Source organism: Hemiscyllium ocellatum, chromosome 3, assembly GCF_020745735.1.
Source record: "Hemiscyllium ocellatum isolate sHemOce1 chromosome 3, sHemOce1.pat.X.cur, whole genome shotgun sequence".
NCBI lineage: Eukaryota > Metazoa > Chordata > Chondrichthyes > Orectolobiformes > Hemiscylliidae > Hemiscyllium > Hemiscyllium ocellatum.
Window position 1 is genome coordinate 82,730,351 of NC_083403.1, and position 15,535 is coordinate 82,745,885.

Here is a 15,535-nt window from a genome sequence, read left to right on the forward strand (position 1 = left end):
ACTGTGTCCAGTTTTGGTCCCCACACCTCAGGAAGGACATACTGGCACTGGAGCGTGTCCAGCAGAGATTCACACGGATGATCCCTGTTGGTCTAACATACGAGGAACGGCTGAGGATCCTGGGATTGTATTCATTGGAGTTTAGAAGATTAAGGGGAGATTTAATAGAAACTTACAAGATAATACATGGCTTGGAAAGGGTGGATGCTTTGAAATTGTTTCCATTAGGCGAGGAGACTAGGACCAGTGGACACAGCCATAGAATTAGAGGGGGTCAATTCAGAACAGAAATGCGGAAACATTTCTTCAGCCAGAGAGTGGTGGGCCTGTGGAATTATTTGCTGCAGAGCGCAGTGGAGGCCGGGTCGCTGAATGTCTTCAAGGCAGAGATTGATAAATTCTTGATGTCACAAGGAATTAAGGACTATGGGGAGAATGCTGGGAAGTGGAGTTGAAATGTCCATCAGCCACGATTGAATGGCGGAGTGGACTCGATGGGCCGAATGGCCTTACTTCCACTCCTATATCTTATGGTCACACAGAGAGAGATAAAAGGAGTACGTGGACAAAGAGATTATGGTGGCGAATCATATTGAAAGCAACCCGTACCATATGATAATAGGCCTACGTGTAGGTGAGAATGGGTGACTGTGACAAACGTAATCCATGTCATAACGACTGGATGTGGGGTAGGTTAAAAAGAAGATGGAACCAGATTCTAAACTTATTGCACAGTGTTGTGTCCTTGAGGCAACAGAGTAACCAAGCAGAAAATTAGACGTTGTTCTTTAAGCACAGGTGTCCAGCAAAGTGGTCACTGACTCTTTTATTAATTAAAAAAAGTGTATGGTTAGGGTCTGGAAAACACTACTTGACAGTATGGCAGAGACAGATTCAATTGTAGCTTTCAAAAGGGAATGAGATAATCATCCAAGTAGAAAATGTGCACAACTACAGGGGAAATGTCAGGTAATGGGACTAGTGGAGTTACAGAAAGCAGCACAGACTCATCAGGTTGAATAGCCTCCTGCCATTCTGAAACTGTTCTTTGACCATATAAATCAACAAAGTAACCCTTAATGTTTACGTTATTAAGGATAAAATGCATGGATAAAAATAGTGACAACAACTTTTTTGAAACCCAAACTTAAACCACTTGGTACATATAGGAGAAATCCATGAGGCTAAATTAGGGTGATAACGTTAAGAGAGGCAACAATTAATTTTCAAAAACATAATTTAAATGCTAGGGGAAATCAATAGAAACAATTTGCAGCAAATGTTCATTTTAATATCTAGCTAAAATAATTTTAAATATGTTTAGAGAGCCCTTGCTGTGAGTCATAGAGTCATAGAGATGTACAGCACGGAAACAGACCCTTCGGTCCAACCTGTCCACGCCGACCAGATATCCCAACTTAATCTATTCCCACCTGCCAGCACCCAGCCCATATCCCTCCAAACCCTTCATATTCATATACCTATCTAGATGCCTTTTAAATGCTGCAAAATCTACTAGCCTCCACCACTTCCTCTGACAGCCATTCCATTGATGCATCACTATCTGTGTGAAAAAATTGCCACTTAGGTTGCTATTATATCTTTCCCCTCTCACCCTAAACCTATGTCCTCTAGTTCTGGACTCCACCACCTCTGGGAAAAGACCTTGTCTTTTTACCTTATCCATGCCCCTCATGATTTGATAAACCTCTATACAGTCACCCCTCAGCCTCCAACACTCCAGGAAAAAACAGCCCTAGCCTATTCAACTCTCTTTATAGCTCAAATCCCCCAATCCTCACAACATCCTTATAAGTCTTTCCTGAATCTTTTCAAGTTTCACAACATCCTTCCAATAGGAAGGAGACCAGAACTGCACATAATATTCCAAAAGCGACCTAACCAATGTTCTATATAGCTGCAACATGACCTCCCAACTCCTGTACTCAATACTCTGACCAATAAAGGAAAGTATACCAAACACCTCCTTCATTATACTACCTACCTACGACTCTACTTCCAAGGAGTTATGAACCTATATTCCAAGGTCTCTTTGTTCAGCAACGCTCCCTGGGATCTTACCATTAAGTGTATAAGCCCTGCTAAGGTTTGCTTCCCAAAAATGCAGTACCTCGCATTTATCTAAATTAAACTCCACCTGCCATTTCTCAGCTCACTGGCTCATCTGATCAAGATCCCGTTGTAAGTTGATGTAACCTTCTTCGCTGTCCACTGCACCTCCAATTTTGGTGTCATCTGCCTACTTACTAACTATGCCTCATAGACAGAGAACACAGGGGGCTAACACCTTCAACATATTGTCTAACTAACACTAATTGTTACAGATAACCTGAGAATGCAACTTTTAAAAAAAGATTTTGTGATTTACAAATGAAAGAAGTGAAACTATCATGGTATTCGAACAGATGAAACATTCAACAGACAGACAATCAAGGTATTTTTCAATGTATAATTCCAGATACATCATACTGTAAATTTTTGCTATAAATTCTGTGCCTTACAATTGTGTACTCCATAACCACCTGATGAAGGAGCAGCGCTCTGAAAGCTAGTGTGCTTCCAATTAAACCTGCTAGACTATAACCTGGTGTTGTGTGATTTTTAACTTTGTATGCCTCTCAAGCTCACATCCAAATCATTAATATAAATGACGAAAAGTTGTGGACACGTTTGTACCACTGAGGCAAGGAAGAGGTGGTAGAGTGAGGAGTATTGAATGACAAGAGATGTAGAGCATCTAGTCAAGAGAAAGCAGGAAGCTTACTTAAGGTTGAAGAAACAAGGATCAGACAGGGCTCCAGAGGGTTACAAGGTATCCGGGAAGGAACAGAAGAATGATTTGGAAGAGCAAGAAGGGGGAATGAAAAAGCCTTGGTGGGTAGGATTCAGGAAAACCCCAAGGTGTTCTACAGAGTGAGGGTAGGGCCAATCAGGGATAGTGGAAGGAACTTGTGCCTTGAGTCAGAGGAGGTACAGGAGATCCTTAATAAATACTTTGCTTCAGTATTCACCAGTAAAAGAGACACTGCGGCTTGTGAGGACAACGTGAAACAGGCTGATATGCTCAAATAGGCTGATGTTAAAAAAGAGGATTTTGAAAAAGGTGAGGATAGATAAGTCACCCAGGCCAGACGATATATACCCAAGGTGACTACAGGAAGCAAGGAAAGAGATTGCTGCGATAATCTTTTCACCCTCACTGTCCACTGGAGTAGTACCAGATGATTGGAGGGTGGCAAATGTTATTCCCTTGTTCAAGAAAGGGAATTATAGACCAGTCACTCCTATGTTAGTGAATGGCAAATTATTGGAGAGGATTCTGCAAGACAGGATTTATGATTATTCGAAAAAGTATACTTTGATCAGAGAGAGTCAACATGGCTTTGTGAGGGACAGGTTATGCCTCGCAAACCTTATTGAATTATTTGAGGATGTGACAAACACATTGATGAAGAGCAGTGGATGCGATGTACATGGATGTTAGCAAGACATTTGATAAGGGTTCCCATGGTAGAATCATTCAGAAAGTAAGAAGGCATGGGTTGCAGGGAAATCTGGCTGTCTGGATACAGAATTGGCTGATCCATAGAAGACAGAGAGTGGTAGCAGATGGAAGGTAATCAGCCTGGAGCTTGGTTACCACTAGTGTTCCGTTGGGATTGGTTCTAGGACCTCTACTCTTCGTGATTTTTAAAAATGACTTGGATGAGGAAGTGGAAGTGGTTAGTAAGCTTGTTGATGACATTAAGGTTGGTGGAATTGTGGAGGGCTGTTGTAGTTTGCAATGGGATATTGACATGATGCAGAGGTGGGCTGATAAACGGCAGATGGAGTTCAGCCTGGAAAAGTGTGAAGTGATTCATTTTGGAAGGTCGAAGTTGAATGCAGATGAAGGGTTAAAGGCAGGATTCTTGGTAGTGTGAAGGAACAGAGGGATCTTGGGGTCCATGTCCATAGATCCCGCAAAGCTGCCACCCAAGTTGACAGGGTTGTTAAGAAGGCATATGGTGTATTGGCTTTAATTAGCAAGGGGATTGAGTTTAAGAGCCGCAAAGATGTGCTGCAGCTCTATAGAGTCCTGCTTAGACCACATTTGGAATATTGTGTTCAGTTCTGGTTGCCTCATTACAGGAAACTTTAGAGAGAGTGCAGAGGAGATTTACAGGATGCTGCCTGGACTGGAGGGCATGTCTTGTGAAGAAAGGCTGAGGGAACTGGGGATTTCTCATTGGAGTGAAGATAGATGAGAGATGACTTGATAGAGAATGAAGAAAATGAAGAGAGGCATAGATAGAGTGGATAGCCAGACAGCTTTTCCGCAGGGCAGAAATGGCTATCACACGAGGGGGCATCATGATGGATGCGTGGGATGCATCTATAGTGGAGTCAGATACATTAGGGACACTTAAGTGACCCTTGGATAGGCACATGGATTATACTAAAATGTATGCTATGTAGGTTAGTTTGATCTTAGAGTAGGAAAACGGTCAGCACAACATAAAGGGCCAACGGGCCTGTACTGCACTGTACTGTTCTATGCTCATATAAATTATAGTGATCAATGGTTTTTGCGGTATACCTAAGAATATAACATTGAATCCATATTTTGTACAATTGCAGATATTCTTTGGATAGTCTTGGGAAATCATGCTATATACCATTGAAAAGCAAGTTTAGCAAACCAAACTGTCAACAATATAATCTCAAGATTACAAATTAAGGTATGCCACTGAAGTAAATAGTTTGCTTTCTGAAATAGACTGGAAGTATACTTATATAATGCAGCTTCATGTTAGACAAGCAATAAACAAATTGTGATACAACTGTTCCTTCAAGAATTAAATGCTGTAAAAAATCACAAAACAATACCTTAAATGTATGAGGTTTGCACAGATGGCTGACAAATGGATTAAAATCATCTGAGTTATATTCTTCCAAAAATACAGGCTCCTATTAAAAGACAGTTTAACATTTATGCATATGAAAGCTACATAATAGCATGAAGGTTCATGTTATATTACTACTACTTGGAAACTTAGGTTTAGGTGGAAAGACCACTTTTACCCAAGTTTGTTTTGTATATATATATTGTCTGCATTAAGAGGAGACATATTTTTACTTTCATTTTAGATTTATTGTGACAGTGGTGACAGGGTGCCATTAGTTTGTTGATAAATGCATTTTTAATGAGGATTACAGCCTTGTTGTAGAGATCGAGGTGAACAGTTCAGTGTATTGGGGATAAAAGGTATAGTAAACTAGAGCTGTTGTCCAGTATTACAGAAAGACAGAACTATCCAGATGGTCAGGTTCAGTTACAGCACAAAGATTGTTTGCTAGCAATCACCAAAACAGTCAGGGCTAGGGAAAGAAAATGCTGTGTTGTAGAGGAAAACACCAGAACTGTTGATTGCTGAGGGTTTGGAACACCCACATAGTTGCTCCGAAAATGTTTAGAAGTGGGCAAGAATAAATCAATACAGACATAGAGCCTAGATTAGACTGGTGCTGGAAAAGCACAGCAGGTCAGGCAGCGTCCGAGAAGCAGCAAAATCGACATTTTGGGCAAAAGCCCTTCATCAGGAATGGACAAAAGCCATTCAAAACCCATCAGGAAGGGCATTTGCCGGTAACGTCGATTTTCTTGCTCCTCAGATGCTGCCTGACCAGCTGTGCTTTTCCAGCACCACTCTTATCTAGACTCTGATCTCCAGAATCTGCAGTCCTCACTTTCGCTCAATTACAGGCACGTCAACTGAACAAAGAACTTTAAATCGGAGTCAGGGTGATCCTCCATTAAGTTTGAATATCTAGAAGATTGGTATGGAGGGTAAAAGCTTTGCATCTTTAGCTTTGATAATTCTGATAACTCTCAAAATAGACTAATTTGAATAATGTTGTATGGTTAGTTGTTTTTCTTTTTGCAACAAACTTCTATGTTCTTTTGTTTAAAGCACACTGGCAATCTCTTTGATATTTTCAGTGATTAACCATGTAAATCAGATATGTGCAAGGGGACAGAATTGGAGGAGCACAGAGATCTTAGAGGCTATCGTGTTTGAAGGAGGTTACAGAGCTGAGGGGAGGGGGGGCAGTGTGAGGGATTTGAGCACAAGGTTGTGGATTTGCTGGACTGTGAGCTGTGAATCCAGGCTGAGATGGGTGGGTAGAGTCATAGACATGTACAGCAGACCCTTCGGTCCAACCTGTCCATGCCGACCAGATATCCCAACCCAACCTATTCCTACCTGCCAGCACCCGGCCCATATCCCTTTAAACCCTTCATATTCATATAACCATCCAGATGCCTCTTAAATGTTGCAATTGTATTAGCCTCCACCACTTCCTCTGGCAGCTCATTCCATACACATACCACCCTCTGCGTGAAAAGGTTACCCCTCAGGACTCTTTCATATCTTTCCCCTCTCACCCTGAACCTATGCCCTCTAGTTCTGGACTCCCTCACCCCAGTCAGGGTGAAGGGGTGAGGGAGCAGCAGCAGTTAGGGAGACGAAAGGATGGAATTTTGACCAGAAAAGGGTTGGAAGCCATAGAAAAAGACTTTAAAGATGGATCACCATAGCATAATCAGGGAAGGTAACCTGTCTGATTTAACCTGTTTGAGGTAATCTAACTCAACACAGAGCCTAAAACTGGGACTACAGTTATTATTATTGACCCTGGGTGAGGCAGAACAATCAACAAAGGTTTCTGTTCTGAGTCATTATTTATCCATCCCCTGAAAGTTCTACAATGTCTGACAAAGCAGATCAAAGGAGGTGAGGTACATAGCAGACATGAGCCAAGTGGATGACAGAACAGGGTAGAGGGGCTGAATGGCTGTATTTCTATAATAAGCAGAACAGCAGCTCTATTGATATAAGAAATCTGAACTGTCAAAAAAGATCATTAGACCAAATTGACTGTTGTAAGATAGGTATACTTCAGCTCAGTGATAGCAGGGGGGAGATGGTGGTAGTAATGCATCGTGGCTTGGTGGTTAGCACTGCTGCCTCACAGCACCAGAGACGCACTTCCACCCTCATGTGACTGTGTTTGTGGAGATTACATGTTTTTTACTGTGACTGTGGGGGTTTCCTCGGGGTGCTCCGATTTCCTCTACCAATGCAAAGATAGCAGGTTAGGCAGCTTGGCCATGCTAAATTGCCCATAGTGTCCAGTGACATGCAGATTAATCATGGGGAATGCAGGGTTTCAGGGATAGGGTTGGGGGTGGATCTGGGTGGGATGCTCTTCGGAAGGTCAGTGTGGACTCAATGGGGCTGATGGCTTGTTTCTATGCTGTAGGGATTCTATGATTCCATCACAGTGAATGAACAGCAAAAATCAAATTATGGTCCCATGCTGGGCCCTAAATTGCCCAGTATTAATATCAGCTGGGATCACAACAGTAGAAATAGATCTAGATCAGGTATGGTTGCCAATTTGTACCTTTTTATTGCAGTAGTCTAAATACTGTAAAACTGAAGGTCGTCTTCTTTCAATTGACTGATTTAATTTTGCCTTGACTTTCCACTGGACTGGTTCATAAACATAATCATTCCATTTTTTGTACAGTATTTCTTTTTTTCTCAAGTTTAGCATATCCTTATAGGCTGTATATTCATCCAATTCCTAATTAAAATCAGAGGAAAAATGCTGAATAAAAATAAAATAACAAGTTGCTGCTTAGAATTTACAGTATCACATTTGTACAGGCAGGAAAATATGGAATATATTTGGATGTGAATTTTATAATAGACAACAAAAGATTATACCTGGTTCATCATCCTGTTAGATTGAATGATCAAAGGAACAGCAGATTGAGCTTATAACCGTTATTCAATAAGATCATAGCTGATCTGCAACTCAACACTCTTCACTTCCTTTGATCAATTTTCCTTGAAACTCTTAGCTAACAAATATCAATTGATAGTAGATAACACCAATTAACCCAGCATCTACATCTTTTCAATTTCCTATCAAAATCTTGTATCTTTTGTGTTTCTCAGTTCTATCTATTGTTTCTATTGTCTGGTTACCATTACTAAACACATTTCTACTGTGGTAATTGTGCCTTTTATCAATGTTAAATGTACCACTCCTTTCTCATTTTCCATGTTCTTTCTGAAGATCCCAAAGTAGGGAATGCAATGACCTCAGTTACCTCCAGCTTTCAGTGAGGTATCTGTATATATTTCTATTCTGTCTTTATTTTACCAGGTAATTGTTACTTTAGGTTAGGAACTGAAATCAGGTTTTACACTGTTTTTTATCTAGTCACTTCAAGTCCCCTCCTGTATCTTTAAAATCCTTCCTATGGCCTGATTTATCCATTCCGCTAGGATTCCAGATGCAGCATAACTCTGTGAAGACAAACACAAAGGTGTACTATCCTATCCCAATATTGATACCAGTGCTCAAAGTCTTAGAGCTGTGAATAAAACATTTCACAAATTACACAAAGCAGCAGTCCGAAAGCTAGTGCTTCCAAATAACCCTGTTGGACTATAACCTGGCATTGTGTGATTTTCAGCATTTCACAAAGGACAGTTCGGCAGCGGAAACAGTATCCATAGGAGAAAGCAAGTGCGACTCTGGGGAGCTGTCTACATACAGTTGATGTGATGATGGAATATATAACTACGGAAATCGGGACAGCAATATAGAATAGCAACATGGTAATAATGGAAAACTTTAATAGTACTTTCCTGATTTATGTTTTCCTATGCAAATTCATAACTGATAAAAATTAACATTACCTTGATAAAGCATTCTTCTGTATCAAACAAGGGCTGACAAAGAGCACTAACTCCCAAGGATTCCTTGTCTGCTTTATCCTGCAAAAAGAAAACCCAAATATTTAAAAACTATAGGCTGTTTATTCACAAATATTTAAGCACCATCACTGCTATACTGAACTACAAATGAAAAGATAAAATCAGATGAGGAACTGAAGAGGGTTGTGAAAGCAATTTTATTCCTCCTACACATTTTGTCTAATTACACGTTCAACCTACCACACATTTGACTGGAGCAAAACCTGATTGATCCCTGGTTTGGTCATCTGCCAACTAAATGCCTGCTCTTATAGAGTCTTACAGCACGGAAATAGACCATTGGTCCAACCAGTCCATGCCAACCATAATCTCAAACCAAGCTAGTTCCACCTGCCTGTCCTTAGGCCAATCCTTTCAAACCTTTATTCACCTTCTTATCAGAAGGTCTTTCAAATGCGGTACTCTATGACCCACCATAGGGTCATAGAGTCATAGAAATGTATAGCATGGAAACAGACCCTTTGGTCCAACCCGTCCATGCCGACCAGATATCCCAACCCAATCGAGTCCCACCTGCCAGCACCGGGCCTATATTCCTCCAAACCCTTCCTATTCATATACCCATCCAAATGTCTCTTAAATGTTGTAATTGTACTAGCCTCCACCACCTCCTCTGGCAGCTCATTCCATACACGTACCACGCTCTGTGTGAAAAAGTTGCCCCTTAGGTCTATTTTATATCTTTCTCTTTTCACCCTAAAACTACGCCCTCTAGTTCTGGACTCCCCGGCCCCAGGGAAAAGGCTTTGCCTATTTACCCTATCCACGCCCCACTTAATTTTGTAAACCTCTATAAGGTCACCTCTCAGCCTCCGATGCTCCAGGGAAAACAGTCCCAGTCTGTTCAACCTCTCCCTACAGTTCAAATCCTCCAACCCTGGCAACATCCTTGTCAATCTCTTCTGAACCCTTTCAAGTTTCACAATTTCTTTCCGAGAAGGAGACCAGAATTGCACGCAGTATTCCAACAGTGGCCTAACCAATCTCCTGTACAGCCACAACATGACCTCAATACTCTGACCAATAAAGGAAAGCATACCAAATGCCTCCTTCACTATCCTATCTACCTGCGACTCCACTTTCAAGGAGCTATGTACCTGCACTCCAAGGTCTCTTTGCTCAGCAACACTCCCGAGGATCTTACCATTTAGTGTATAAGTCCTGCTAAGATTTGCTTTCCCAAAATGCAGCACCTCGCATTTATCTGAATTAAACTCCATCTGCTCCTTCTCAGCCCACCGGCGCATTTGGTCCAGATCCTGTTGTAATCTGAGGTAACCCTCTTCGCTGTCCACGACACCTCCAATTTTGGTGTCATCTGCAAACTTACTAACTGTACCTCTTATGCTCGCATCCAAATCATTTATGTAAATGATGAAAAGTAGAGGACCCAGCACCGATCCTTGTGGCACTCCACTGGTCACAAGCCTCCAATCTGAAAAACAACCCTCCACCACCACCCTCTGTCTTCTACCTTCGAACCAGTTCTGTATCCAAATGTCTAGTTCTCCCTGTATTCCGTGAGATCTAACCTTGCTAATCAGTCTCCCATGGGGAACCTTGTCAAAAGCCTTAATGAAGTCCATATAGATCACATCTACTGCTCTGCCCTCATCAATCGTCTTTGTTACTTCTTCAAAAAACTCAATCAAGTTTGTGAGACAGGATTTCCCACACACAAAGCCATATTGACTATCCCGAAACAGTCCTTGCCTTTCCAAATACATGTACGTTCTGTCCCTCAAGATTCCCTCCAACAACTTGCCCACCACTGAGGTCAAGCTCACCGGTCTATAGTTCCCTGCTTGTCGTTACCGCCCTTCTTAAACAGTGGCACCACGTTTGCCAACCTCCAGTCTCCCGGCACCTCACCTGTGACTGTCAATGATACAAATATCTCAGCAAGAGGCCCAGCAATCACTTCTCTGATTTCCCACAAAGTTCTCGGTACACCTGATCTGGGGTTTATCCACTTTTAACCATTTCAAGGCATCCAGCACTTCCTCCTCTGTAATCTGGACATTTTGCAAGATGTCACCATCTATTTCCCTACAGTCTATATCTTCCATATTCTTTTCCACAGTAAATACTGATGCAAAACATTCATGTAGTATCTCCCCAATTTTCTGTTGCTCCACACAAAGGCCGCCTTGCTGATCTTTGAGGGGCCCTATTCTCTCCCTAGTTACCCTTTTGTCCTTAATGTATTTGTAAAAACCCTTTGGATTCTCCTTAATTCTATTTGCCAAAGCTATCTCATGTCATCTTTTTGCCCTCCTAATTTCCCTCTTAAGTATACTCCTACTTCCTTTATACTCTTCTAAGAATTCACTTGAGCTTTCCTGTCTATACCCGACATATGCTTGCTTCTTTTCCTTAACCAAACCCTCAGTTTCTTTAGTCATCCAGCATTCCATATACCTACCAGCCTTTCCTTTCACCCTGACAGGAATATACTTTCTCTGGATTCTTGTTATCTCATATCTGAAGGCTTCCCATTTTCCAGCGTTCCTTTACCTGCAAACATCTGCCTCCAATCAGCTTTCGAAAGTTGCCTAATACTGTCAAAATTGGCCTTCGTCTGATTTAGAACTTCAACTTTTAGATTTGGTCTATCCTTTTACATCACTATTTTAAAACGAATAGAATTATGGTCGCTGGCCCAAAAGTGCTCCCCCACTGACACCTTATTTCCCAAGAGCAGGTCAGGTTTTGCACCTTCTCTAGTAGGTACATCCACATACTGAATCAGAAAATTGTCTTGTACGCACTTAACAAATTCCTCTCCATCTAAACCTATAACACAATGGCAGTCCCAGTCGATGTTTGGAAAGTTAAAATCCCCTACCATAACTACCCTATTATTCTTACAGATAACTGAGATCTCCTTGCAAGTTTGTTTTTCAATTTCCCTCTGACTATTAGGGGGGTGTATAATACAATCCCAATAAAGGTGATCATCCCTTTCTTATTTCTCAGTTCCACCCAAATAACTTCCCTGGATGTATTTCCGGGAATATTATCCCTCGGCACAGCTGTAATGTTATCCCTTTTCAAAAACGCCACTCCCCTTCCTCTCTTGCCTCCCTTTCTATCCTTCCTGTAGCATTTGTATCCTGGAACATTAAGCTGTCAGTCCTGCCCATCCCTGACTTCTTATGGAAGTTCATGCTGTGTAAAAAAAACATGTCTCTCATCTTCTCGAAAATATTTTTCATTATCTTAAACATATGCCACCTAGTTGTGAAATCTCGCACCCTAGGGAAACGATACCTGTCAATCACCTTATCTATACTTTTCATGATTTAAAAAATCTCCTACGCTCTAGTGAAAAAAAAGTCCAGCCTATTTGGTTAACAAGGTTAGATGGCGTGGAGTACAGAAGAACTAGCAACTTTGATATAAAATTGGCTAGAAAGTAGGAGACAGGGTGGTGGAGGCGGATTGCTTTTTGGACTGGAGGCCTGTGACCAGTGGTGTGCCACAGACATCAGTGCTGGGTCCACTGATTTTTATCATTTATATAAATGATTTGAATGCGAATATAGGAGGTATGGTTATAAAATTTGCAGATGACACCAAAATTGGTGGCGTAGTGAACACTGAAGAAGGTTGTTTCAATGTACAATAGGACCTTGATCAGGTGGACAGATGGACCAAGAAGTGGCAGATGAAGTATAATCTGGATAAATGTGAGGTGCTACACTTTGCTAAAACAAATCAGGGCAGGACTTATACACTTAACGGTAAGGTCCTGGGGAGTGTTGCTGAACACAGACCTTGGAGTTCAGGTACATAATTCCTTGAAAGTGGAGTTGCAGGTAGAAAGGATAGTGAAGGTGGTGTTTGGTACACTTTCCTTTAACGGTCTGTGAATGGAGTTGGGAGATCATGTTGCGTCTACACAGGACATTGGTAAGACCACTTTTGGAATAGGGTATTCAATTCTGATCTCCTACTCCAGGAAAGATACTGTTAAACTTGAAAGGGTTCAGAAAAGGTTTACAAAGCTTTTGCCAGAGTTGGAAGGTTTGGGCTACAGGGGGAGGCTGAATAGACTGGGACTATCTTCCCAGAAGCATCTGAAGCTGAGGGGTGACTTCACAGAGGTTTATAAAATCATGACAGACATGGATAGGGTGAAAAGTTAAGGTCTATTCCCCAGGCTAGGGGAGTCCAAAGTTAGAGAGCACAGATTTAAGGTGGTTGGGGTAAGATTTAAAAGGGACCTAAGAGGCAACCTTTTCAAGCAGAGGATAATGCACATATAGAATGAACTTCCAGTGGAAGTGATGGAGGTTGGTACAGTTACAACATTTAAAAGGCATTTGGATGGGTATATGAATAGGAAGGGTTGAGGGGGAAAATGGGCCAAGTGCTGGCAAATGGGACTAGATTAATTAAGGATATCTGATCAGCATGGACAATTGGACCAAAGGATCTGTTTTTGTGCTGTTCATTTCTGTGACTCCATCTGCCTGTAAATCAAACTCTCCATTCCTGGCAATATCCTGGTAAATCTTTTTTGAACCCTCTCCAGCTTTATAATATTCTTCCTATAACAAGGCAAACAGAACTAGACAAAGTGTTTCAGAAGAGACCTTACCGAAGTCCTTTAACCTCAACATGACATCCTAACTCCTATTCACAAAAGTCTGAGCAATGGAGGTAAGCGTGTTAAACGCCTTCTTAACCACCATGTCTAGCTGTGATGCAAATTTCAAAACATTATGTACCTAAACTCCTAGGTCTCTCCGTTATACAACACTACCCAATACCCTATTTTTAAATTGTATAAGTCCTGCCCTTGTTAGTTAATCCCTCACATTTAGCCAAATTAAACTCCTTCTGCCACTCGTCAGACCATTAATCCAATTGATCAAGATCTCTTTGAAATCTTACATAACCTTCTTCACTGTCTACTATTCCATCAATTATGGTGTCATTCACAAATTTACTAATCATGTCTTCTGTTTCTCATCTAAACCATTTATATAAATGACAAACAAAAGCAGACCCAGCACATATCCCTGCGGAACATCACTAGTAACAAGCCTCCAATCCGAAATAAGCCCTCCACCACCACTCCCTGTCTCCTGCCATGAAGGCAATTTTGTATCCAATTGGGAAGCTCACCCTGAATCCTATTTGATGTAACTTTACTAATTAATCTACCATATGGAACCTTGTCAAAGGCTTTACTAAAGTCCAAGTAAACAATGTCTACCGTTCTGATCTCAACAATCTTTTTGGTTACTTCCTCAAAAAACTCAAACAATCAAGTCTGTGAAACATGATTTCCCTCACACAAAACCACACTGACTATCCCTAATCATTCCTTGCTTCTTGAATTTTCTGTACTAGTGGAATTGCCATATTTGGGCAAGATTCAGACCACTTATGGAAATAAGACTCACTAAAACTCATGTTCTCAATTATAATTGCATTCCAAAAAATGGAATGACTACATCTATGAACCAATACAATGGAAAGTCAAAGCAAAATAAAATCAGTCAACTGAAAGATGTCTCTTGTTTTTAACAGTATTTAGACTACTGCAATAAGAAAGGTACAATTTGATAATCATATCTGATCTAGATGTATTTCCACTGTTGTGATCCCAGCTGATAGTAATACTGGACAATTTAGGATCCAGCATGGGACCATAGTTTGATTTTTGCTGTTGTTTACTGCTGTGGTTGGTCACTGAACATATCCACCAAGAGGCTGTCAGTATGGTTTTATTAATGTAACATAAAAGTTTATTACACAAAAATGTTTTGATGTTCAAAGGTACCATAAAATAAAAGTACCATACCTTTTAAAGTCAGGGGCATAATTATTGTTGTATATGGGAAAACATGATAGTCAATTTGCTCACTGTAAGATCCCATCAAATTTTGATTTTGTAGAGCTTAATGAGATATATATATTACTCCGGCTACCAAAGCTCTCCCATACTGCTCTGAATAATGCCAAAGGATGCTTTATCGCCGTGTGAGATCTCCTCTAAAAGTCAGTATCTCCAAAATCAACACCTATTCACTGGTACACTAAAATGTCAGGCTAGATATTGCGTTTAAAACTTTAGTGTGGAATCTAAACCCAAAGCTTTCTGATTCAGAAAAAGTAGCATTTTTTCTAACAGATTTTTTTTAAGAGAGGGCTCTTTTGATACAGTGGTAATATCTCTTTCTCTGAGCAAGGAATCCCAAGTTCAGCAGTCACCTGCCACAGAGGTGGATAATAACATCTCTGAACATGCTGATTTTAAAAAACAAACTTTCATAAGGACTCTTATAACATAGTAGTAGGACCTACTCTGAGCTAGGAAGCTCAGGTTCAGATTCCACTGCTCCAGAACTGTGTAATAAGATCAAAGGCCCATTACATATAACAGCAAAACCTGCTCTGCCATTTTACTTTGTTAGATTATGTTTCTGAACCTATTCTTCACCTTCTTGTTACCTTTGATCCCTTATCAGTTAAGAACCTTTCGATCTCGGTTTTAAATACAGTCAGTGGCTTGGCCTCCACAGCCTTCTGTAGCGAGAAGGTCCACAGATTCACCACCCTCTACTTTTTCCTCATCTCAGTTCTAAAGGGTTGTTCCCTCACTCTGAGGCTATTCCTTGCTCTCTGTACGGTGTGGTGAAAACATACACAGTCATACA

At 40.9% G+C, this 15,535-nt stretch overlaps 1 protein-coding gene across 1 annotated transcript in view; it reads right to left on the reverse strand.

Moving 5' to 3' along the window:
- fam228a (family with sequence similarity 228 member A) overlaps positions 1 to 15,535 on the reverse strand; it is an 82,834-nt gene that overhangs the window by 44,578 nt on the left and 22,721 nt on the right. The window contains exons 3-5 of the mRNA XM_060821246.1: positions 8,784 to 8,861; positions 7,474 to 7,656; positions 4,891 to 4,971 (exon numbers count right to left, since the gene is read on the reverse strand). Coding sequence (XP_060677229.1) covers positions 4,891 to 4,971; positions 7,474 to 7,656; positions 8,784 to 8,861 — 342 coding nt within the window. The remainder of the gene's footprint in view (positions 1 to 4,890; positions 4,972 to 7,473; positions 7,657 to 8,783; positions 8,862 to 15,535) is intronic.